At 47.8% G+C, this 24,375-nt stretch overlaps 1 protein-coding gene across 1 annotated transcript in view; it reads right to left on the bottom strand.

Annotated features, from left to right (window-relative positions):
• rnf145a (ring finger protein 145a) overlaps positions 1–24,375 on the bottom strand; it is a 162,679-nt gene that overhangs the window by 31,536 nt on the left and 106,768 nt on the right. The window contains exons 4-7 of the mRNA XM_038795281.1: positions 10,594–10,829; positions 4,401–4,576; positions 3,679–3,819; positions 2,535–2,717 (exon numbers count right to left, since the gene is read on the bottom strand). Of these exons, the coding sequence (XP_038651209.1) occupies positions 2,535–2,717; positions 3,679–3,819; positions 4,401–4,576; positions 10,594–10,829 (736 nt within the window). The remainder of the gene's footprint in view (positions 1–2,534; positions 2,718–3,678; positions 3,820–4,400; positions 4,577–10,593; positions 10,830–24,375) is intronic.

Genomic DNA, 24,375 nt, shown 5'->3' with positions numbered 1-24,375 from the left:
ATGGATACCACAACAACTAAAGTAAAAACAGAGAGGAGAGTTGATGTTAAAGGTAGTTGCTCAGCCTGGCAATAGGAGGAAACTAGTGTTACACAAGGGCTAGTGCTTGATTTACATTTATTCATCATTTAGTTAAACAATATGAGCTCTGGACATGGGAGGCATAATTTAAAAATGTGCATATGACATCAGATCTTTTGGGAAGTGGGCTGGGCAGGGTGGTGGAGTGTATGGTTTACGAATATTGGACTTGGGAGCAAAATTAACATCTTTTGTTTGGCAATATTATCCGACATACAAATCACCCGAAGTGGACCAATTAAATCTACAGACTTCTGACATGAGTCAAAAGTTGATCATATTACTTTAGGATTTGCTAATGTTGAAGGTAACGCAGGAAAATGGAGAATCTGGAAAACGCAAATAAGCTGGCAACATCCCGGGTTTGTGGAAGACATCCCATGTGTCATGTTAACTTCAGATTAGTCAGGACAATGGGGACAGTGAAGCTAACACACAGACCAGCTGCAGAATCATAACCAACCTCCGAGGTTTCAGCAAGACCTCATGTCCTTTTGAAGACCCAAGTGTAAAACCACAGTTAAAGTTGATCAGTAGTCAAACAAACAAAATGGCTCAGGAACTGGAACAGATGTGTTGCTCGGGTAATTGACTCTCCAAGGTGTAAGAATGCAGTCTACAGCTTTCTTGTCCCATGAATTTAAAAGCAGAGGCATGTCTGCAGTTCAAGTTGCCAGGTCAAAACTAAGAGTAACACTGAAGCGGTGTGGAGTCAAATCAATGACGGCCATAGCTTGATGGTGACTGGCCAAGGGACATTGGACTCTGGCCAGAGTAGGAGCAGGTGCATCAAATTTTGCCTTATTTTGTGAACTATCACTTAAATACTTGCATGTATTGATATTTTATTTGTTAACAATAAAAAAACACTATAAACAGTATCGGTGTCAGTCTCAAACCACATTTGCCCTTTCCGCTGTAAATTAAGACACTATATACACAGGGAGTTATAGCTGATAGAGGAGGCTTGCAACAGAATACAGGAAGGCATTAATAAGCTTGTCGAAGTATAATTGGCAAATGGAATTGAAATGAAATGAAAATCGATTATCACAAGTAAGCTTCAAATGAAGTTACTGTGAAAAGCCCCTAGTCGCCACATTCCGGCACCTGTTCGGGGAGGCTGTTACGGGAATTGAACCGTGCTGCTGGCCTGCCTTGGTCTGCTTTAAAAGCCAGCGATTTAGCCCTGTGTGCTAAACCAGCCCCTGAATTCAATATAGTTAAGTGTGAGATGATACATTTTGGTAGGAAGAATATGGAGGCTAATATTACTTGAAAATAAATTCCGAACTGAGAAGAGGAGTAGAAGGAACTGGGATACAGATACACGAATCACAAAGTACTGACATAGGTCATAAGGCCACGAAAAAGCAAATAAAGCACTGGGGATAATTTCTAGAGTGATAGAATTGAAAAGGAGAGAAATTATGTTTAACTTCTATAATACCGTGGTTAGATTACACATGGAGAGTACAGTGTTAAATTCTGATCTCCATATTAGGAAAATAATTGGAAACATTGGTATGTAAAAGATCTCCTGAGCTGATATCAGAAGTGAAAAATTATATGTACCAGAAAATCTTGAACAGATTAAAGTTTTTTTCTCAAGAAAAGAGAAAACTGAGGGGAAGCCTGACATAGGTCTTTAAGATTATGATCGTGGGGCAGCACGGTGGCGCAGTGGTTAGTGCTGCTGCCTCACAGAGCCGAGGTCCCGGATTCGATCCCGGCTCTGGGTCACTGTTCGTGTGGAGTTTGCACATTCTCCCATGTTTGCGTGGGTTTCACCCCCACAACCCAAGATGTGCAGGTTAGGTGGATTGGCCACGCTAAATTGCCCCTTAATTGGAAAAAATTAATTGGATACGCTAAAAAAAATTTTTTAAAAAAGATTATGATCGTGTAGACATTTAGAGGCTTGCAGGGGAGACCAGAACAAAGAACCATTTAAGAAGATATAATAAGATAGTTAATAGTAAAGAAAATAGCGAATTCGGGAGTAACTTCTTTATCCAGAGACAAGTTAGAAAATGGAACCTCCTCCCACAAGAAGGAGCTGATTAGAACAGATGCACTTATTGGGGAAAACTAGATGAACAAATATGAGAGAAAGGAATTAACAGATAAATTGATGAGTTTAAAAGGAGGAGGCTCGTGTGGAGCATAAACACAGGTATGGATCTGTTGGGAAGAATAGCTTATGTCTAACTGTAAATGCTGTCTTAATTTTTAGGAAGTAGCCAAACTATCAGTGGAAAGACAGAGTGCAAAAATAACAGAAAAACTTGCAGTTAATATATCAGAGCAGCTGAAACAGAAGTATAACAGCACTTAAGCTACTGGATAAACAAGGGATGTAGATGGCTCCTTCAGACATCAGGGAAAGGTATACGAGACCAAATTTGGATCCCCTTATGCTGTGAAAGATTCAGATCGTAAGATCATCTTACTTGTTTCTTGATGCTCCAAGTGCAAGAACGATAGGGTCAGCAATTTCTAACATTGACTGAAGGATGGAAGCTACCACGATGAAGAGAATGATGCTCAGCAGAAAGGCTCGATGCACAACCTGTAATTCAATCAGGCCAGTCTGTACTGCCAGAATCAGCAATGTGATACCTTCAGTCATTCCTCTGTGGAAAAATGATTAAGAAATAAAATCTCAATTGATGTAATACATCTCTGCTGTGCTTCCCAGTCGCTAAATTTATGGACGAAAAAGACTACAGCAAATCAAAATGTTATGACTTTATAATTAAGAGTAATGTCACAAGTGGCAGCACGGTGGCGCAGTGGTTAGCATTGCTGCCTCACGATGCTGAGGTCCCAGGTTCGATCCCGGCCCTGGGACACTGTCCATGTGGAGTTTGCACATTATCCCCCATGTCTGCGTGGGTTTCACCCCCACAACCTAAAGATGTGCAGGGTAGGTGGATTGCCACGCTAAATTGCCCTTTAAATAGATAAAATGAATTGGGTACACAAAATTTTTTTTTTTTTTTTTAAAAGGGTAGTGTCACAAAACATACTAATTTGAATTTTGAAAAAAATACTATTAGGCTGTTTTTTTTTAAATGTTTTGAAACGCTATGCAAGTTATATTGCTACTGTATCAGCAATAACACATGCTCTATCTGGACACAGTAAATATCAAACTTTCACCAAGATTTGCAACTGGTGCTTTTTTATTGAAACACCAGGCAATCTAGCTCAGAGAAATGTTATGAATAATGTACCAAGAGGATGAGATTAATTTTGAAGCCTAGATCATTTGGAATAAACAATGAACCATGCTGTAAAGGTGCTCTTCAGTTAGTCAGTCACTTCTTCAAATGGTCGAAATGTAAAAGAGGCAATGAAGCTCAGCCATTTCTAAAATCGTACTTTTTTAAAATCAGATTTCCAAGCTTACGCTGATGCTGAGAATAATGGATAGCGTATATTCACAGCATTGTCATCATTTAGAAAAGGTTGCGGTTCTGTTTTAATTTAATTAGTACTGTTCAGAAGAATATAAACTTATTTAAGCATTTTACGTCCAACTTTAGGTGGACTATATTTTTTTACACACCTATGCATGGGAGTGCTTCTTACCTATGCATGAGATTGTCGTTCATGAAAGCTCCGTAGCCTTGGAGGTAGAACTTGCAAAGTGTCAGAACACCCAGTGTAATGAAGGAGATTGTGAACATGAGTCCCAGCAAAGAATAAGGAGTGCTGCAACATTCAGCAATACTGCAATAGAAATGTTAGTTGAGTGACATAACCAAGATGAAAGAAGGTATACCTTTATTAATCTTGTTGGTAACACAACTATCTGACAGTAACAATGCCCGTTTATGCATCAGCCTTTTCCCTCCCCTCCCTTAAGTTTATCATTCACAAATTAACTGCACATGGGTGATGGTATCGGAATACATAAGTCAACTCCAAGATCAATTGTATAATAGCTTCCGATGTGCCCTGTGCTCCAATGTTGATTTACTGTTAACTCTCAAGTAGAATATCAAACAGGAAGCAAGAGATAACTCTCCCAATTATTAGCAATAGTTAACATTTAGCAGTGTGGGAACAATTTGAACTCGGCAGCACAACATGGTTTCTATTTTCAATACTCATCGCTCAATGACGGATGAAATTCAAAAAGCAGAATGCTGAAATGATCTCAGCAAACACAGCCCAAGATTGAATAATATGGTTAGATGTTCTTCCACAGCTGAAGCATTTACAACAACCATTATCCTTGATGGAAATTCAACTGACCAAGCTGAATTGTGAAATGTGAAACCAAGCTTAAGTGCAAAAGTAAATCATACCTTGTCAGGAAGAGGAAGAGCAGTCTCTCGCGAGATGTGGGGTGATCACGTGTACTGAAGTAAGAGTATATCTGTAGAGCAAACAGGACCAGCCAGAAAACCATAAACAGCACAGGGACAACCAACTGATTCCAGAGAGACATTCCCAGTGCCAACAGCCCATAAACTTCCACTACCTGTCCAAAGAAGGAATGAAAGAGGAGGTATAAACGGATTTGGATTAAATAGAAAACCCATTTACATGGTAGTGCCACACAACTCAAAGACAACACATTAGGATATTCTACTCTCTCTGGCACAACAGTTAGGGGCTGGTTTAGCACAGGACTAAATTGCTGGCTTTTAAAGCAGACCAAGGCAGGCCAGCAGCACAGTTCAATTCCCGTACCAGCCTCCCCGATCAGGTGCCGGAATGTGGCGACTCGGGGCTTTTCACAGTAACTTCATTTGAAGCCTACTTGTGACAATAAGCGATTTTCATTTCATTTCAGTTAAACGTGCTAAATTTATTTGGGCAATCTTAACCCAATCCGCAGGTCCAGCACATTAAGGGGCATATAATGTGCACTAAATCATTGGTAAAGTACATGGATAAACTGAACAGGAAATAGAATCATTTCTACATTTAGACAATGTGGACCAACAATTAATCAATGAGATACAAGGAAAGAAAACGAATAAGAATGACATAGAAGAGAATAGGTTGAAATAGAGTCAGCTCAGATGCAGGAGAGAGGAAAAGGTTGGATCAAGAGATGGAAAATAATGCAACAGCAATATAAAGTAATTTAAAAATGTATTTCAAAAAATCTTTAATCTACAATGACACTGCAGTTTCAAGTGTTCCATTTCTAGACCAGAGAAGTTGAGTGGCATTGAATGAACATAAATCTTATTGTTAATTTGAAGGGGAACAATTTGTCGGGCTAACGGCAGAAGACAGGGAGTGGCAAGTGAATTGCTCTTGTAGAGAGCTATCAGACATAATAGGTCAGATTACCTTACTTCCAGGATGCAAACATTTTATTCTATGATACTTATGCAACAGAAGTTGGTTTTCTGCGGTTTGATTAAAACATGTTGTAATGAAAGAGGAGAGGAAGATTTGTTTATAGCTTGTACTATAATAGAAGCTGACAGAGCAGCATGTGAAAAAGTGCTTCATTGCCCACCGGACACTCCCCTCCGTGAAAAGCACATGATTCACGAGTTTAATGGAGAATAAATTGGCATGAGGCTTAGTGACCTGCCAAAAGGGTGCAACAAATTCCTAAAGAAATTACCACGAATAAAAATGCTGAACTTGTATTTAGGGGAGTATGGAGTTAATTTTTCCACTATAATCATGTTATATATAAGCATGAGCTCGCCATTTCTCACACATTCTCCACTCATTAGATGGCTTTTCTTGCTCTTCAGCTCAAGAGTTATGAACTTCTGAGAGTTTAAATAATAACTGCTGAACTATAGGACCAACAATTAATCAATGAGATGCAAGGAAAGAAAACGAATAAGAATGACATAGAAGAGAATAGGTTGAAATAGAGTCAGCTCAGATGCAGGAGAGGGGAAAAGGTTGGATCAAGAGATGGAAAATAATGCAACAGCAATATAAAGTAATTTAAAAATGTATTTCAAAAAATCTTTAATCTACAATGACACTGCAGTTTCAAGTGTTCCATTTCTAGACCAGAGAAGTTGAGTGGCATTGAACGAACATAAATCTTATTGTTAAAAAGGGTCCTGCACTGTTACGCATTTTCTGTGGTGAGTTTAATCCATATTTGCTCTGTAAACAGGGCAAGTCAATGAGGCCAACATCAGAACGATAGAAATCATCCTGCAATGTGTGCCAAGTCAGACCTTTTTGCACATCTCTTCATTACCACAAATTGCTCTAGAGTTTACACACCAAAGACTTCATACACGTTCAACGCATTGTTGTTTTCCCAGCAAATTCTCTGCCAATATTCCCATAAACCTTTTTACAGGAGTGGGTGATTATCACTACCCACTTACCACTTCCAGACAAAGTATTAGAGCAGCCTTAAGGCCATGACCAAGTATATTTTTGGAGCATTTTTAAAAAATCCATGGAAAAAGCCAGGCTTATGTTCATTCTTTTTCTTGATGTGGAGATGCCGGCGTTGGACTGGGGTGAGCACAGTAAGAAGTCTTACAACACCAGGTTAAAGTCCAACAGGTTTGTTTCAAACACGAGCTTTCGGAGCACGGCTCCTTCTTCAGGTGAATGGAAAGGCTTGTTCCAGAAATGTTTATATAGACACAGTCAGAGATGCCCCGGAATGCGAGCACCTGCAGGCAATCAAATCATCAAAGATGCAGAGAGAGAGGTAACTCCAGGTTAAAGAGGTGTGAATTGTCCCAAGCCAGTTCAGTCGGTAGGCCTCTGCAAGTCCAGGCTTGTTGGTGGGGGCCGAATGTAATGCGACATGAATCCCAGATCTGGGATCTGGGATCTGGGATTCATGTCGCATTACATTCGGCCCCCACCAACAAGCCTGGACTTGCAGAGGCCTACCGACTGAACTGGCTTGGGACAATTCACACCTCTTTAACCTGGAGTTACCTCTCTCTCTGCATCTTTGATGATTTGATTGCCTGCAGGTGCTCGCATTCCGGGGCATCTCTGACTGTGTCTATATAAACATTTCTGGAACAAGCCTTTCCATTCACCTGAAGAAGGAGCCGTGCTCCGAAAGCTCGTGTTTGAAACAAACCTGTTGGACTTTAACCTGGTGTTGTAAGACTTCTTACTATTCTTTTTCTTAACCATCCTCTGGGCAAAGTTTACTTCGAATTAAAAAAAAAAAAAATTTTAGAGTACCCAATTCATTTTTTCCAATTAAGGGGCAATTTAGTGTGGCCAATCCACCGAGCCTGCACATCTTTTGGGTTGTGGGGGCGAAACCCATGCAAACACGGGGAGAATGTGCAAACTCCACATAGACAGTGACCCAGAGCCGGAATCGAACCTGGGACCTCGGCGCCGTGAGGCAGCAGGGCTAACGCACTGCGTCACCGTGCTGCCCTGTTTTCTTCTAAAATATTTACTTCAGGAAATTTTGCATTAAATTGCAATACATTACATGAGGGAAACCCGCAAACAGAAATGCAAAAAATAAACAAGGCGGAGGTCATTGTCACACTACACAACAGTAACAAGTCAAATGTTGGTTCACAGCAATTAAGCCACTTGTAAAATGCTTCAAAACATGTTATAAACTAAGATGAGAAATTGTGCTGGGTTTCGGCAAGGCAAGCCGTGGACAATCCAACTCGGGCCACATATTGGGAGGTACAATTGCCATCAGTAATATCAATTATGCCAAAAGCAATCCAAATTCAGTGAAAAAGCAAACATTTGGGCAGACAATTGGACAGTCGCTGGATGACATCAGATGGAAAATGCTCCACAGTAACACAGGAAGGGAACAGGTGTAACTGGGATACTTACAGCAGGGCTCATATCAACAGTGAAGAAACAGGGACAGAAAGGGAAGATTCAGGTTGGAAGGGAGTGTTTGGAGGGTGAAGTGGGAAAGAGAGGCAGGAATTTATTTGTGTAGGACCCGCTGAAGAATATGGACAGAATCATGGGCCCACTGAAAAGGTTTGGGGCCTTCTCCGCCTCACCGGGTATAAGCCGAATGTGGGGAAGAGCAAGATATTTCCGATGAATCCGGCGGGGAGGGGTTTGTGTGTTTAAGGTGGTTAGAGAGAGGTGTAGAAATTTGGGGATTCAGGTAACGCATGAGTGGGCCACAATGCATAGGTGGAACTTGATAGTGTTAGAGGAAGGGGTGGGGTGGCAAGGGGGGTCTCAAGAGGTGACACTTTACACTGACGTTGGCAAGGAGGGTGCAGGTGGTAAAGATGAATGTACTGCCAAGGTTCCCATTTGTCTTTCAGACCCACTAGATTTTTATCCCGAAGGCCTTCTTCCCGAGTGTGGAAGCATTGATCTCGGAGTTTATATGGGCAGGGAAGATACCGAGGGTGAAGAGGTCTCTGCTGCAGAGGCTAAGACAGAAGGGAGTTGGCGCTCCCAAACCTGTTGTGTAATTACTAGGCGTTGAACATGAAGAACGTGGGGGGTGGATCAGGCTGGAGGAGGAGTCCAATAGGGGATCTAGACTGAGGGCCCTTGTGACGGCCCCATTGCCGTTATATTCAATTCAAGGTGGTGCAGAAGGTGCACGTGAGTCGGGCAAGGATGAATGGGTTCTTCCAGGGGGAGGGCAATGGGTGTGAGAAGTGTGGGCGGGGGGGGGGGGGGGGGGGCAGGCAGCAAATCATGCTCACATATCCTGAGGCTGCGAGAATCTGGACAGTTTTTGGGAGGCAGTGTTTGGGACGCTATCTAGGATAGTGGGGGTGAAGGTTAGGCTGGACCCTACGGCGGCGATCGTTGGGGTCTCGGTCTGATTGTCTAGCAAAGGATCCTGCTAAATTGGTCAGATACGCCGCCGGGGGTGGCTGCCTGGCTGGGAGACTTGCATGACTTCCTTTGGCTGGAGAAGATCAATTTCAAGTTGAGGGAGTCAGAGAAGGGTTTTGAGGTATGGCAGAGGCCGTTCATGACCTTATTTGAGGGGTTGTTCGTCGCGCTGGTGGCGAATAAAAAGGGGAAAAACTGTACAAACTTTTGATTGTGCTTTGATGTACTGTGTATTTTGCTGATGTTCAGAATAAAAAGGTTCCACGTTAGAGGTTAATGTGCAAAATTAAAGCGCATGGGATTGGTAGTAATATATTGGCATGGGTTTAGAATTGGTTAGCAGACAGGAAACAGAGGGTAGAGATAAAGGTGTGTGTTTCAAAGTGGCAGGTAGTGACTAGTGACGTCCCGCAAAGATCAGGGCTTGGCCCTCAGCTATTCACAATGTACATTAATGATTTGGATAAGGAAACCAGAAGTAACATTTCCAAGTTTGCTGATAGCAAGTGATGACAAAGATGTGAAGAGGCTTCAAGGTGATTTAGACAAGTGAATGGGCAAATACATGGCAGATGCAGTATAACTTGGATAAATGTGATGTTACCACTTCAGGCGAAGAAACAGAATGGCAGAGTATTACTTGAATCGTGAAAGTTTGGGAAATGTTGACGTACAAAGGGACCTTAGGTATCCTTGTACACCTGCCACTGAAAGCAAGTATGCAGGTACAGCAAACAGTTAGGAAGGCTAATGGTATAGAACATAGAACAGTACAGCACAGAACAGGCCCTTCGGCCCTCAATGTTGTGCCGAGCCATGATCACCCCACTCAAACTCACATATCCACCCTATACCCGTAACCCAACAACCCCCCCTTAACCTTACTTTTATTAGGACACTACGAGCAATTTAGCATGGCCAATCCACCTAACCCGCACATCTTTGGACTGTGGGAGGAAACCGGAGCACCCGGAGGAAACCCACACACACAGGGGGAGGACGTGCAGACTCCACACAGACAGTGACCCAGCCGGGAATCGAACCTGGGACCCTGGAGCTGTGAAGCATTTATGCTAACCACCATGCTACCCTGCTGGCCTTTATTGAAAGAGGACTTGAGTACAGGAGCAAGGATTTCTTACTGTAGCTGTACACGGCCTTGGTGAGACCACATGCAGAGTATTGCATGCAGTTTTGGTCTCCTTATTTCTCCTTGCCATAGAAGGAGTGCAGCAAAGATTCGCCATACTGATTCCTCAGATGGCAGGATTGTCATACGAGGAAAGATTGGGGTCAACTGGGCCTGTATTCACTGGAATTTAGAAGAAAGATAGGGGATCTAACTGAAATGTATAAAATTCTGACAGGGCTGGATAGACGGGATGCAGGAATGTTGTTTCTTCTGCTGGAGAATCTAGAACAAAGGGTCACAGTCTCAGGACACAGGATAGGTCATGTTGACTAAGATGAGGAGAAACATCTTCACTCATAAGGTGGTGAACTGGTGGAATTATCTACCACAGAATATATACAATAAGAAAATGGGTAGATTTCTAGACTCTAAAGGTGTCAAGGGTTATGGGGTGAGTGCAGGAATATGGTGTTGAGACAAAGGTTCAGCCCTGATCATTTTGAATGGTGAAGCATGCTGGAAGAGCAGAATGGCCTACTCCTGCTGCTATTTTCTATGTTACTATGTTTACACTCAATTCATCTGGCTGGTTAACTCACCTGCACCAGTTCTCTGTATGCTGATTTGGCCAGCTTGTATGGTACCAACAGGTTAGAGGCCAGGAAATAAAGCACCTCCAGTCCTGTGAAAATCATGGCAAACCTGTTGATAATAACAAGCATTTCCACAGGAACCATGCAGAACCGTGCCAGTAAGGGTAGCAGATGGGCTGAAAATAGCCAGATCTGTTTCGTCTTCATAACAAAGGAGCAAAGTGTGCACACCACCAGCTGTCCTATAATAAAAACAACACAAGAAAGAATCAATGCAATTGGAACAGATCCAGTCAAAACAAAGTATCACCATACCATAACTTACATTCACTGGTAGAATAGTGGGCTAAAATTAACATTACATTGTCTCTTCTCCTCAAGGCCACAACTTAATTATGGGCACCCCTCAATACCTTTCCTGAGGAGTCGTTCGCCATGCAAAAGTGCCGTGGGCAAGCTATCCTCCTGACCTTGCTTGATGCCCACATGCACACAGTTTTCAGCATGTGTAACTGCATATGATCATACATGAGAACTAATCTGCCCATTCCCAGTCCCAAAATAAAAGTCTCTGATTGATATTTCTCAATTTAAAGCAACTAATACATCCCAGACCACGGTCCCGCCCCATGGCTTTCTGCATACCACAGGACCATGAAAGTGGTGCATTTACCATTAAACCATGGCTGACCTTTTCCACATGTCGTAAACTATTTTGAATGATGTTACAGCATATATGAAGGCATGGTTTAAGGTAGATAAAAATGACAACATTTTGACACAAGTTCTCAATTTTTTCATCAGTGGAACCATGCTAAAGATTGCAAAAGACAGATAGATATACTATAATTAGAATGGAGATTCTGGTTTATGGATCCAGTAATACATCATGATTTGTTAGCTAAAAGGTCAAACGCCAAAGTTCACATCATATCTGTTGCATTGCATGCTGTTATGGTGAGAAGAAATGAAAACGGAAAAAATGAAAATTGCTTATTGTCTGTCACAAGTAGGCTTCAAATGAAGTTACTGTGAAAAGCCCCTAGTTGCCATATACTGGCGCCTTTTCGGGGAGGCTAGTACGGGAATTGAACCGTGCTGCTGGCCTGCCTTGGTCTGCTTTCAAAGCCAGTGATTTAGCCCTGTGCTAAACCAGCTAAACCCAGCTCATCCCGAATGTTCCCCCAGTTAAAAGCTTGTTGAGATTCATTGGCAAACTTCACATTTGATTGTCCTCACTCAACATGTGGATATCTCAAACAGGAGTAACCTGAATTGGGGAACGCAAGTTAAGTTTTCAATGGGTTCACGGCGCCAAGGTCCCGGGTTCGATCCTAGCGCTGGGTCACTGTCTGTGTAAAGTTTGCAGTCTCCCTTTGTCTGCATGGGTCTCAAACCCAAAGATGTGTCGGGTAGGTGAATTGGCCACGCTAAAGTGCAATAAATGGGCACTTTAAATTTAGTTTTAACAAATTTTTAATAGGTGCTGAAACCATGAAATTCCTACCACTAACATAACTGAAGAGGCTTAAAAACCGAATAAGACAGTTGAATCTTAGCTGCACAACACCTTTACCAGCACAACCAACAGAAGATCCGAAAATGGCAATAATGATCATGTCAAGGACAGAATGGATATTTCTGCTAAGCTATGAAAACCTCTAAGCAAAGAGAAAACTGAAAAGGATATGCAATAGATGGAAATTCACTATGACCATTATTTTAATCCTAAATAAAACAGAAAATGCTGACAAAAACTCAACAGGGCAGCATATGTGTAGAGAGAGAAACAGGGGGCAGCACGGTAGCATGGTGGTTAGCATAAATGCTTCACAGCTCCAGGGTCCCAGGTTCAATTCCCGGCTGGGTCACTGTCTGTGTGGAGTCTGCACGTCCTCCCCGTGTGTGCGTGGGTTTCCTCCGGGTGCTCCGGTTTCCTCCCACAGTCCAAAGATGTGCGGGTTAGGTGGATTGGCCATGCTAAATTGCCCGTAGTGTCCTAATAGTAAGGTTAAGGGGGGAGTTGTTGGATTACGGGTATAGGGTGGATACGTGGGTTTGAGTAGGGTGATCATTGCTCGGCACAACATCGAGGGCCGAAGGGCCTGTTCTGTGCTGTACTGTTCTAAGAGTTGAAGTGCCAGGTCTGTGAACTTTTTGCTCCTTTAATCTTATCTGTTTTCAGCTTTGCAATATTCCTTAATGATCTTGGCACTGCAGTAATACATCAGAATGAAGAATAACAAATAGAAATCCACTTTTCAGGGCAGCACGGTGACGCAGTGGTTAGCACTGCTGCTTCACGGCGCCAAGGTCCCAGGTTCGATCCCGGCTCTGGGTCACTCTGTGTGGAGTTTGCACATTCTCAGTGTTTGTGTGGGTTCCGCCCCCACAACCCAAAGATGTGCACGGTAGGTGGATTGGCCACGCTAAATTGGCCATTAATTGGAAAAAAATGAATTGGGCATTCTAAATTTATAAAAAAAATAAAGAAATCCACTTTTCCTCAGGCAAAATTCCATTCCTTGTTGCTTCTTGGTTTCATCTCATTTTAGCCACCACTTTCTACAGAAAATTTCCTGCTGGACTATGTATATTCCAGTATCTGTGGATCTGTTTCTCCCCCTCCGGTGGGATTTTTGACTCTTACTCTGGTAATGTTCTTGCTGGTTCCCACACAGCGATCCTACTCAACCCAGCTGCTGCTGAAACCTTCAGCCAAGCCGTTATCATCTTTAGACTCAATGATTTCAGTTTCTCATCCAGGCTGGTCTTCACGGGCGCCCACAAACCACTACTTAAGTAAACATAAAATTCTCATGGCTGTCTTTAAATACTTGGGCCTTGTCGCTTAACTCTCTAACCATGCGCCACCTCACCCCACCCTGTAGAAATTATCTATTCCTCTGGCTCTGGCCAATAGTTAGGGGGATAAGGTGGGAACATGGAGGTGAGGATTATATCAGATTAGCCATGATCTCATTGAATGACGGAGCAGAATTGATGGGCTGAATAGCCTACTGCTGCTCCAACATCCTATGGTCTTATGGTCAGTCCTGAACTCTGGTCGGCAACTGAACAATTAACCAGGAGCATTCCCAAGCTCAATGCTGGGGGAGCCCAGTGCATCAGTGGAAAAGGCAAGGATAAATCAACCCCAGGTACAAGTGTCGAACTTCCTTCAGAGGTTCCCACGATCACAGCTGCCCAACATCAGCCAATTTGACTCACTCCACCTAATATCAAGAAATAATAATGGATACAGCAAAGGCTATGAGGCCTGGAAACATCCGGCAGCAATACTGAGAACTTGTGCTCCAAAATTAGCTGCAACTCTAGACAAGTTGTTTCAGTACAGCTACAGCAATAACATTGCCCAGGTATGCAGTGCTCACAAAAAGCAGGACAAATTTAATCCAGCTAATTACCACCCAATCAATCTACTCTCACATCATCAACAAAGTGATTAAAGATGCCGACAACATCACTATCAAGTTGGACTTGGACAAAAATGACGTCCTCACTGATTCTCAGTTTGAGCCACGCCAGAGCTATTCGTCGCCAAACCTCACTGCAGCCCTGGACCAAAGTGCTGAACTCTACAGTTGAAATGAGAATAAGTGCCCTTAGTATTAAGGCATTATTAGTATGTGCGGCATTGAGGAGTTCTCGCAAAACTAAAATCAGTGAGAATCAGCAAGAAAGCTTTCCGTCGGTTGGAACCCTACCTAGAACATAAGGGGACCTCCGGGGACGGGGATGTGCTGAGTGGACGCACGAAAGGTGGCTCTCCTCCAGAAAACTTGGAATTAGGCACTTTAAGCCCAAAATAGTCAGCTAAAATCGGGTGAAAATACCCCTCATCCTCCTCCAACACCATCAGGACAAGACATGCCAAGTGGCAGCAGCTCCAGGGGCTGAAAAGATGGAAAAGACAGCAAAAGCCTGGAAAGAAGGAATAAGCTAAGGCCAACCACATGGGGTACGAGGTCCCGGCCACACCCAAACTGGCCCATCCCAACAAATGGATGTAGAGAGTTCCTCACACAGGAACTCCAGGAGCTCAAGGAGGCCATTAAGATGGAAATGACGGCAGCGATAAAGGTGGCGATGGCAGAGGCTCTGATTACCCTACAGGCAACTGGAGACCCAGGACGCAACCCAGGGAGCTATAGAAGGCCTCGACAGACCAGAGCGACTGAATCGCCGCATTAGTGACAGAAATGGCAAGACACATGGGACACTACGGGGAAAGGTCGAGGATCATGGCTTTGTTAGCAATACAATCTCATGAACGAAGGAAAAAAACTGCAATGACTTGCCAAGCCTCCTTTGACACGACTTCAAAATCCATGCTGTACTACCTACAAGGATAAATGCAGGAGATGCATGGAACACCACCACCTGCAAGTTCCTCTCCAAGCCAGACACCATCCTGACTTGGAAATATATCAAGTGTTCCTTCATTGTTGCTGGATCAAAATTCCAGAACTCCCTACCTGACAGTACTGAGTGTCCCAGATGGACTGCAGCAGTACAAGAAGGCAGCTCACCACCATCTCAAGGGTAATTAGGGATAGAAAATAAACACTAGCCTTTAAGTGACGCTCACATTCTCATCTAAAAAAATTTTAATTCTTCCTGTAGTTCAGCCATTCTTACCAACATAACTAATCTTGCTTCATCTTAACTCAATTCAGAGGGATTCTGTTGAACCATTCAAATCATTATTCACTAATGCTATGATAACTTCTCCGAGTATTACTCCTCCTAATTTTGCTCTTGCTCAAGCTTTCCATAAAGTTGCAGAGTCAAGAATATGAAATTGTCAATCTTAACCCAGCCACTGTTCTGTCTGAACTGTTGTGACATGATATTCTGTCAATTACTCCAGCAATGTTATATTTCTTATTTATCAATATTGATTCCTTTGGTATGGCAATTTCTCCTTTTCACCTTTGTTACCTGATTTCTTCTTTCTGAATAAGCCATCTAAGTTTAAAGTCTCTCAAACTTGACTTGTCCATCTCCCATGCCCTATATATCGAAAATTCATGGACGACACAGTAGTTAACACTGCTGCCTCACAGCGCCGAGGAACTGGTTTCGATCCCGGCCCCAGGTCACTGTCTGTGTGGAATTTGTACATTCTTCCTGTGACCACGTGGGTCTCACCCCCACAACCCAAAGATGTGCAGGGTAGATGGACTGGTGATGCTAAATTGTCCCTTAATTTTAAAAAAACTGGGCAATTTTATAAATTGTATCAAATTCATTCCTTGCCTGTTCTACTGTCTGGCTTCATCTCTCCTCTGGGGTTTTATTTTAAACCCTCTACACTCTAGTTCATCTACGTGTCAGGATGCAGGTTACAACTTTGCTGAGTTCATCATTTTCTCAGAACTGCCCTCAATGCATAAGAGCAAGAGAATCTTTCTTTTCTCCATCCTCTCTTAGAACCATAGTGGTTACAGCACAGAAAGAGGCCATTTGACCCATCATGTTCATGCGAACTCTCTGCAAGAACAAGCCACTACGCTGTACCTCTCAAAATCTCTCCTCTTCAAGCTAATAGTCCAATTCTCTTTTGAATGCAATGATTGAACCTGCCCCTGCCACACTCACTGCTAGTGCATTGCTGATGTTGTGTGCACAGATTAGGTTGGGTTCCGGGGATAGTTAAATCTGTGCTCTCTTGTTCTTGATCTTTCGTCAATGGCAACAGTTTCTAGCTACTCTGTCCAGCTCCCTCATGATTTTGAGCATCTCCATCTCCTCTCAGCCTTATCTACTCCACGGAGAACATCCAGGTTTCTCCAATCTAGTTCCTCAACCTTGAAACCATTCTTGTGAATCTTTTCTGCAGCCTCTCTAATGCCTTCACGTCCTTCCTAAAGTGTGGTGCCCAAAACCGGACACAACATTCCACTTGGGACCAAACCAGAGTTTTATAAAGGATCATCATAACTTCCTTGCTTTTTATTCTACTCCCTATTTACAGGACCCAGGATCCTATACAGTTTATTAACCAGTTCTCAATCAATACTGCTACCTCCAATACTTTTTGCATAGAATACAATCTTGTTTCAGATGGGACAAATAATTCTTGTAACTTGTTCTGCATTACAAACCAGCTGTCTACCCCACTAAGCTAAACCAGGACACTAAACCGGACAACTATTTATTGACCAGGGTGCTCACTCAAAATCATTTTCATTTTTACATGTCGAAGTCAAATGCTTCAAGCATTCAAAAACCTCAGACCTGAAAGCTGACTCCTGGATTTCTAATAAATCACATTCTGAAATCAAATGTAAAAATGCACAACTGAGACACAGATACCAGAAGACCTTAGTTTTGATTCTGCACTGATCCAAGCAATAGAGGTTTCAGCACATTATGCAAGCAGGGGAAAATCAATCGGATTTATAATTCTAGTGCCCGAACAATTTATTTTATAATATATATTAGAATTTTATAATTCTAATGCCAGAAAGTCAGCATATGCGGGATTTAGGTGGTGACAGGACTAGGCTTGTGATGTCCTGCCAGTCAAATAAACTGCTTACACACTGTCTCCATAGAATCCCTACAGTGCAGGAAGAGGTAATTTGGCCCATCGAGTCTGCACAACCCTCCAAAAGAGCACCCTCCCTCAGCCCCCTCCCCAACCCTATCCCCGTAACCCAACCTAATCGTTGGACACTAATGGCAATTAAGCATGGCCAATTCACCCAGCTCAAAGCTGAATCATGACCATTTTTGTTACCAGAAGCAACCAACATCTGTGGAATTGTAACCCAACAATGATTTAAAAGGGTTTGACATGAGTGTAAGAAGTAAAGCTCTTATGAAATGAAATGAAAATCGCTTATTGTCACAAGTAGGCTTCAAATGAAGTTACTGTGAAAAGCCCCTAGTTGCCACATTTCGACGCCTGTCCGGGGAGGCTGGTATGGGAATTAAACCCGTGCTGCTGGCCTGCTTTAAAAGCCAGCTATAAACCAGCCCCTGACATTGAATCTTGAGAAGTAGGTTTCTTAAGTTAAAGGAGATGCTTTAGCAGTCAGCCTGAGCTGACAAAATATAGTGTTAATGATGAACAAGATTTTTCTCAAGGGCCTGTTATATGGCCAGGGATATAACAGAAACAAGCTTTTGTGAAAGCTAGGCTTGTCCAATGAACAATCCCCCGGGCATGATACAGCCTGTGAAGCCCTTCTATGCAGCCCCTGGAGCCAGTTTTCAAAATCAGAGCCAGACAGGTAAATGTGAATGGGAAAGTCTGTAAGGAGCTGCTCCCCCAATCATAGGTCGATTATCTCCGACGTTCGACGCCGATAGGCTCACGCTCACTCAGAGATAAATAATTTGTGATTGGAGGAGCAGCGAACACCAACCACAGCTCGTTCGGAGCTCGGGGTGTTCAGAGCGTTGTGGGTGGCCCTGAAGCAGGGGGCCAAAGGCCAAATAAATCCAAGAGGGGGAATGGTAGGAAGTGGGGGCTGGGCATCCAGGGCGGAGCACGAGTCAGCAGAATCCACTGGCGTCTGAGTAGGCGAGTGACTGACAAGTGTGTGAGAGGGAGACAATGTGTATCGGGTGGTGCTGGTTGGAGAGGAAGAGTGTCTGCGTGTGGGAGCTGATGACGAAGAGAATGTGGTGGTGGGTGAATGGGTGTGGCCAGGGGGGAACATGGGTGTGAGCCGGAGGGGGGAGGGGGGGGGGGGGGGGGGAGAGGAGAGAAAAAGAGAGAGAGAGAAGAGGGCATGAGCTGGGGAGAGCGAAAGGGCATGAGTGCGAGAGGGCGAGAGAGAGGGTGCGAGCGGAGGGGGGAGTGGCGGTGCGAGCAGGGCAGGGGGGAGAGGGTGCGAGCAGGGGGGAATGGGAGAAAGAGAGCCGGGGGGGAGGAAGAGAGAGAGAGAGCCGGGGGGAGGAACGAAGAGAGATAGAGAGAGAAAGCCGGAGGGGAGGGAGAAAGGGAGAGAGAGAGAACCAGGGGGAGGAAGGAAGAGAGGAAAAGGGGGCGCGGGGCTGGAGGAAAAGGGGGCGCGGGGCTGGAGGAAAAGGGGGCGCGGGGCTGGAGGGAAAGGGGGCGCGGGGCTGGAGGGAGAGGGGGCGCGGGGCTGGAGGGAAAGGGGGCGCGGGGCTGGAGGGAAAGGGGGCGCGGGGCTGGAGGGAAAGGGGGCGCGGGGCTGGAGGGAAAGGGGGCGCGGGGCTGGAGGGAAAGGGGGCGCGGGGGGAGGGAAAGGGGGCGCGGGGGGGGGGAAAGGGGGCGCGGGGGGAGGGAAAGGGGGCGCGGGGGGAGGGAAAGGGGGCGCGGGGGGGAGGAAAAGGGGGCGCGGGGGGGAGGAAAAGGGGGCGCGGGGGGGAGGAAAAGGGGGCGCGGGGGGGGGGAAAAGGGGGCGCGGGGGGGAGGAAAAGGGGGCGCGGGGGGAGGAAAAGGGGGCGCGGGGGGGAGGAAAAGGGGGGCGCGGGGGGAGGAAAAGGGGGCGCGGGGGGGAGGAAAAGGGGGCGCGGGGGGAGGAAAAGGGGGCGCGGGGGGGAGGAAAAGGGGGCGTGGGGGGGGGAGGAAAGGGGGCGTGGGGGGGGAGGAAAAAGGGGGCGTGGGGGGGGAGGAAAAGGGGGCGTGGGGGGGGGGAGGAAAAGGGGGCGTGGGGGGGGAGGAAAAGGGGGCGCGGGGGGGGGGGAGGAAAAGGCAGCGGGGGGGGGGGGGGAGGAAAAGGGGGCGCGGGGGGGGAGGAAAAGGGGGCGCGGGGGGAGGAAAAGGGGGCGCGGGGGGAGGGAAAGGGGGCGCGGGGAGGAAAAGGGGGCGCGGGGAGGAAAAGGGGGCGCGGGGGAAGGAAAAGGGGCGCGGGGCGGGGGAAAGGGGGCGCGGGGCGGGGGAAAGGGGGCGCGGGGCGGGGGAAAGGGGGCGCGGGGCGGGGGGAAAGGGGGCGCGGGGGGGAAAGGGGGCGCGGGGGGGAAAGGGGGCGCGGGGGGGGAAAGGGGGCGCGGGGGGGAAAGGGGGCGCGGGGGGGAAAGGGGGCGCGGGGGGGAAAGGGGGCGCGGGGGGGAAAGGGGGCGCGGGCGCGGGGGGGAAAGGGGGCGCGGGGGAGGAAGAGAGGGGGCGCGGGGGAGGAAGAGAGGGAGCGAGGGGGAGGAAGAGAGGGAGCGAGGGGGAGGAAGAGGAGGGAGCGAGGGGGAGGAAGAGAGGGAGCGAGGGGAAGAGAGGGAGCGAGGGGAAGAGAGGGAGCGAGGGGGAGAGAGAGGGAGCGAGGGGAAGAGAGGGAGCGAGGGGAAGAGAGGGAGCGAGGGGAAGAGAGGGAGCGAGGGGGAGGAAGAGAGGGAGCGAGGGGGAGGAAGAGAGGGAGCGAGGGGGAGGAAGAGAGGGAGCGAGGGGAAGAGAGGGAGCGAGGGGGAGGAAGAGAGGGAGCGAGGGGGAGGAAGAGAGGGAGCGAGGGGGAGGAAGAGAGGGAGCGAGGGGGAGGAAGAGAGGGAGCGAGGGGAAGAGAGGGAGCGAGGGGAAGAGAGGGAGCGAGGGGAAGAGAGGGAGCGAGGGGAAGAGAGGGAGCGAGGGGAAGGGAGCGAGGGGGAGGAACAGAGGGAGCGAGGGGGAGGAACAGAGGGAGCGAGGCGGAGGGAGAAAAGGTGCGAGGGGAGAGGGAGAAAGGGTGTAAGGGAGAAAAGGTGCGAGGGGAGAGGGAGAAAAGGTGCGCAGGGAGAGGGAGAAAGAGTGCGAGGGGAGAGGGAGAAAGAGTGCGAGGGGAGAGGGAGAAAGAGTGCAAGGGGAGAGGGAGAAAGGGTGAGAGGGGAGGGGGCAAAGGGTGCGAGTGGAAGGGAGAGTGGGTGCGAGAGTTGGTGCGAATGGGAGGGAGAGTGGGTGCGAGTGGGAGGGAGAGTGGGTGTGAGTGGGAGGGAGAGTGGGTGTGAGTGGGAGGGCGAGTGGGTGCGAGTGGGAGGGAGAGGGGGAGCGATTTGGGTGGGAGAGCGTTCAAGGGGGAGGGAGAGAGGGGACGAGAGAGGATGCGAGGAAAGAGGGTGCGAGGAGGGAGTTTGTGAGAGGGAGGGCGAGAGGAGGAGGGGGGGCGAGAGGAGGAGGGGGGGCAAGAGTAGGGCGAGAAAGGGGTGGGTGTGAGGAGGGGCGCGAGGAGGAGGGGGGGGGCGAGAGGAGGGGGGCGAGAGGAGGGGGGGCGAGAGGAGGGGGGCGAGAGGAGGGGGGCGAGAGGAGGGGGGCGAGAGGAGGGGGGCGAGAGGAGGGGGGCGAGAGGAGGGGGGGGCGAGAGGAGGGGGGCGAGAGGAGGGGGGCGAGAGGAGGGGGGCGAGAGGAGGGGGGGGCGAGAGGAGGGGGGGGCGAGAGGAGGGGGGGGCGAGAGAAGGGGGGGCGAGAGGAGGGGGGGCGAGAGGAGGGGGGGCGAGAGGAGGGGGGGCGAGAGGAGGGGGGGCGAGAGGAGGGGGGCGAGAGGAGGGGGGCGAGAGGAGGGGGGGCGAGAGGAGGGGGGGCGAGAGGAGGGGGGGCGAGAGGAGGGGGGGCGAGAGGAGGGGGGGCGAGAGGAGGGGGGGCGAGAGGAGGGGGGCGAGAGGAGGGGGGCGAGAGGAGGGGGGCAAGAGGTGGGCGAGATGGAGGGACAGAGGTTGTGAAGGGGGAGAGAAAGGGGAGGGAGGGAGGGAGGGAGCGAGTGGGTGGGAGAGCGAGAGGGGGGGCGAGAGGAGGGGGGGGCGAGAGGAGGGGGGGGCGAGAGGAGGGGGGGGCGAGAGGAGGGGGGCCGAGAGGAGGGGGGGGGCGAGAGGAGGGGGGGCGAGAGAGGTGGGGGCGAGAGATGGGCGAGATGGAGGGACAGAGGGTGCGAAGGGGGAGGGAGGGAGGGAGGGTGAGAGGGAGGAACAGAGGGTGCGAGTGGGTGGGATAGAGGGTGCAAGAGAGAGGAACAGAGGGTGCGAGTGGGTGGGATAGAGGGTGCAAGAGAGAGGGAGTGTGCGAGGGGTGAGGGAGAGAGGGGCGAGGGAGAGAGGATGCAAGAAGGAGGGAGAGAGGGTGCGAGGGTGGAGGGAGAGAGGATTCGAGGGGGGAGGGAGAGAGACAGGGTGCGAGGGGAGAGGTTGCGAGGTTGGGGAGAGGGTGCGCGGGCAGAGTGAGAGGGTGCATGGGCGGGGGAAGAGGGTGCGTGGGCGGAGGACGAGGGACGTGGACGGACAGAGATGGTGTGCATGTGGGTGAGAGATTGTGTGCAGGGTAGCTGGTGTAAGTGGGGGATGGGGATGGGTGAGAAGGAGAAGTTGTGAGGAAGGAGAGGTTGTGAGGAAGGAGAGGTTGTGAGGAAGGAGAGGTTGAGAGTGGTGGAGAGGGTGTGAGTGGTGAGTAAGGTATAGGGTATAAGTGGGGAAGGGAGTATGTGGGGCCAGGTTTGTGAGGGGGAAAGTGGTGGGAGAGATAGTGTATGTGAAGTGAGAGAATGAGAGGGGGGAATAGAGTGTCTGAATGTGAGAGTGAGGGCAAGGTGGGGGGGGGGGGGGGGGGGGAAGAGAGAGAAAGTTAGTTTGTGTATGTGTGCGGGTAGGGGCGCAAAACCTGTCCATTAGTTTGGCTTTCTCCCACTATCAGGGTTTTCAGTTACACACACACACTTCCTTTTTCTCTAACACGAGGTGAGGGTGAGTGAGTGAATACTCAGAGATGAGTGAACCGGACATCACACACAATTTCACCCCTTTACACTCTTTTTACCCATCCTATTTGTTACTCCTTATTTTTTTTGTACAGCAAGTTGTTTCTTTTCATATCTCTTTCAGTTTAAATTCATATGTAATGTTGCAACGAACGTTAAATTTGCTTATCAACCCCTTGACTGAGAAAAATTTTGAATGTTGTTCCCTCAGACAAAAGGGTCGTACAATCTTGGGGTAACCAGAGCTGGGCTTCATAAAAAGGAGCCTAACGATCAGCATATTTGAACCTGCTGTGAGAGGGGAGTATTACGATCCTGGACTAGGCCCCAACAGTGACTAAGATTCCTGGCAGAAACCCCAATAATTTATTTTAATTTTATTAAGACAGCGAGGAAAGGATACCTCACTCCAGGTGTTATTTCATGTAAAATAGGGATATGGTACAGTAAAACAAACTTCATTGCCACAGTTTTAAAATATCTTTAACATCACACAAGAAAATAGTTTACAATTACCTCTTACAATGCTCATCAATACATTGACACAATGACCCTTAACTGCTCTCTTTATTTCCACTAAAAATAAAACCATCTCAGATGCCAATCCACTTTTAAGTAATATTCTTTATTGTTGTCACAAGTAAGCTTACATTAACACTGCAATGAAGTTATTGTGAAAATCTCCTAGTCACCACTCCCCACGCCTGTTCAGGTACACTGAAGAATTCAGAATGTCCAATTCACCTAACAGCATGTCTTTCAGGACTTGTGGGAGTGGTCTCGTTAGGGTTTTCACATTTCATTGCAAAACTTACATAGCCAGACATCCAACACATGTATTTACAAAATTTTACAGCCACTATTGTTGGGCAGTAATTTACAAGCAAACTGTCCCTTGCGGTTTTCTTCTGCTCTACCTGTCCCATATTTTTCTTGGTTGCTTTTGACACTCACTGCCTCCAACCCCCCTTCCCCGCACAACGTCCCGTGTTCTTCTCCTCTTCCTTTTCCTTCCTTACTTTGCAGCTTGTCCTGGGTACCCCTCCCCGCTCTCCCTACTTTATTTGTTGCTAAAATAGGTCCTGGAAGAAGTTGGTGACAGCTTTCACATCTTGTGGAAGCCTTCCTCCAATTCTCGGGCAGAGTACTTTATTTTCTCCAGCCTGGGAAATTCCACCAGGTCGGACAGCCAACCTGCAGCCTTGAGTGGTGCTGCTGATCGTCAGCAGGGCAGGAGCCTCTGGTGGGTGATCAAGGAGGCAAAGGCTAGGGTGTCAATCCCCCTCTCAGTGATGAGCTCTGGCAGCTCTGATACCATGAAGACCTCCACTAGTGGGCACAGCTCCACCTTCAATCCCACAACTCTGGACATGGCCTTGAAGGACATCTGGTACCCGATGGTACATCTGGGGCAGGGCCAGAACATGTGGGTCTGGTTGGCCAGGCCTCCCTGACACCGTTCACACTTATCCTGCGGGAAGAACTGGTTGGCCAGGCCTCCCTGACACCGGTCACACTTATCCTCCGCCTCCGGGAAGAATCCACTCATTCATGTTCTGGTTAGGTGCGCCCAGTGCACCACATTTACCTGCAGTAGGCTCAGCCTCTGCACACGTGGAGATGAACTTTGCCCTGTGCAGTGCTTTCATCCAGAGTTGTCCTCCTATTTCCCTGCCTAGCTCTTCCGCCCATTTCTTTCTCGTCTCGCCCAGGGATGAGCGTACCTCCTCTAACAGTCGCCCATACTTGTCCGCACAGTTCCCCTCTCCTAGTTCACCCGCATTCAGTAGTCCTTCTAGTAATGAGTGTCTTGGTATCTGGGGGTACGTCCTTGTTTCCTTGCAGAGGAAGATTTTGATCTGTATGTACCATAGGTCGTTCCCCCAGGGTTGTTTCTCTACAGTCCGTGTACACGTCCCTACCTATTAGTGTCCCCTCACCCTGACTCCACCTTTTGAAGGAGGCATCCACTGTTGCGGGGGTGAACCTGTGATTTGTGCAGATGGGGACCAGAGCGGACATCTCGGTTAGTCCGAAGTGCTGTCTCATTTGGTTCTACGACCGGAGCGTGGCTACCACCACTGGGCTTTTTGGGTACCTGGCTGGGGTGGATGGGAATCCGATTATGACCAGCGCACGGAGG

The sequence above is a fragment of the Scyliorhinus canicula genome, chromosome 4, assembly GCF_902713615.1.
Source record: "Scyliorhinus canicula chromosome 4, sScyCan1.1, whole genome shotgun sequence".
Taxonomy (NCBI): Eukaryota; Metazoa; Chordata; class Chondrichthyes; order Carcharhiniformes; family Scyliorhinidae; genus Scyliorhinus; species Scyliorhinus canicula.
Note: the sequence above shows the minus strand (reverse complement) of the source record. Positions and strands in the feature narration are given on the sequence as shown.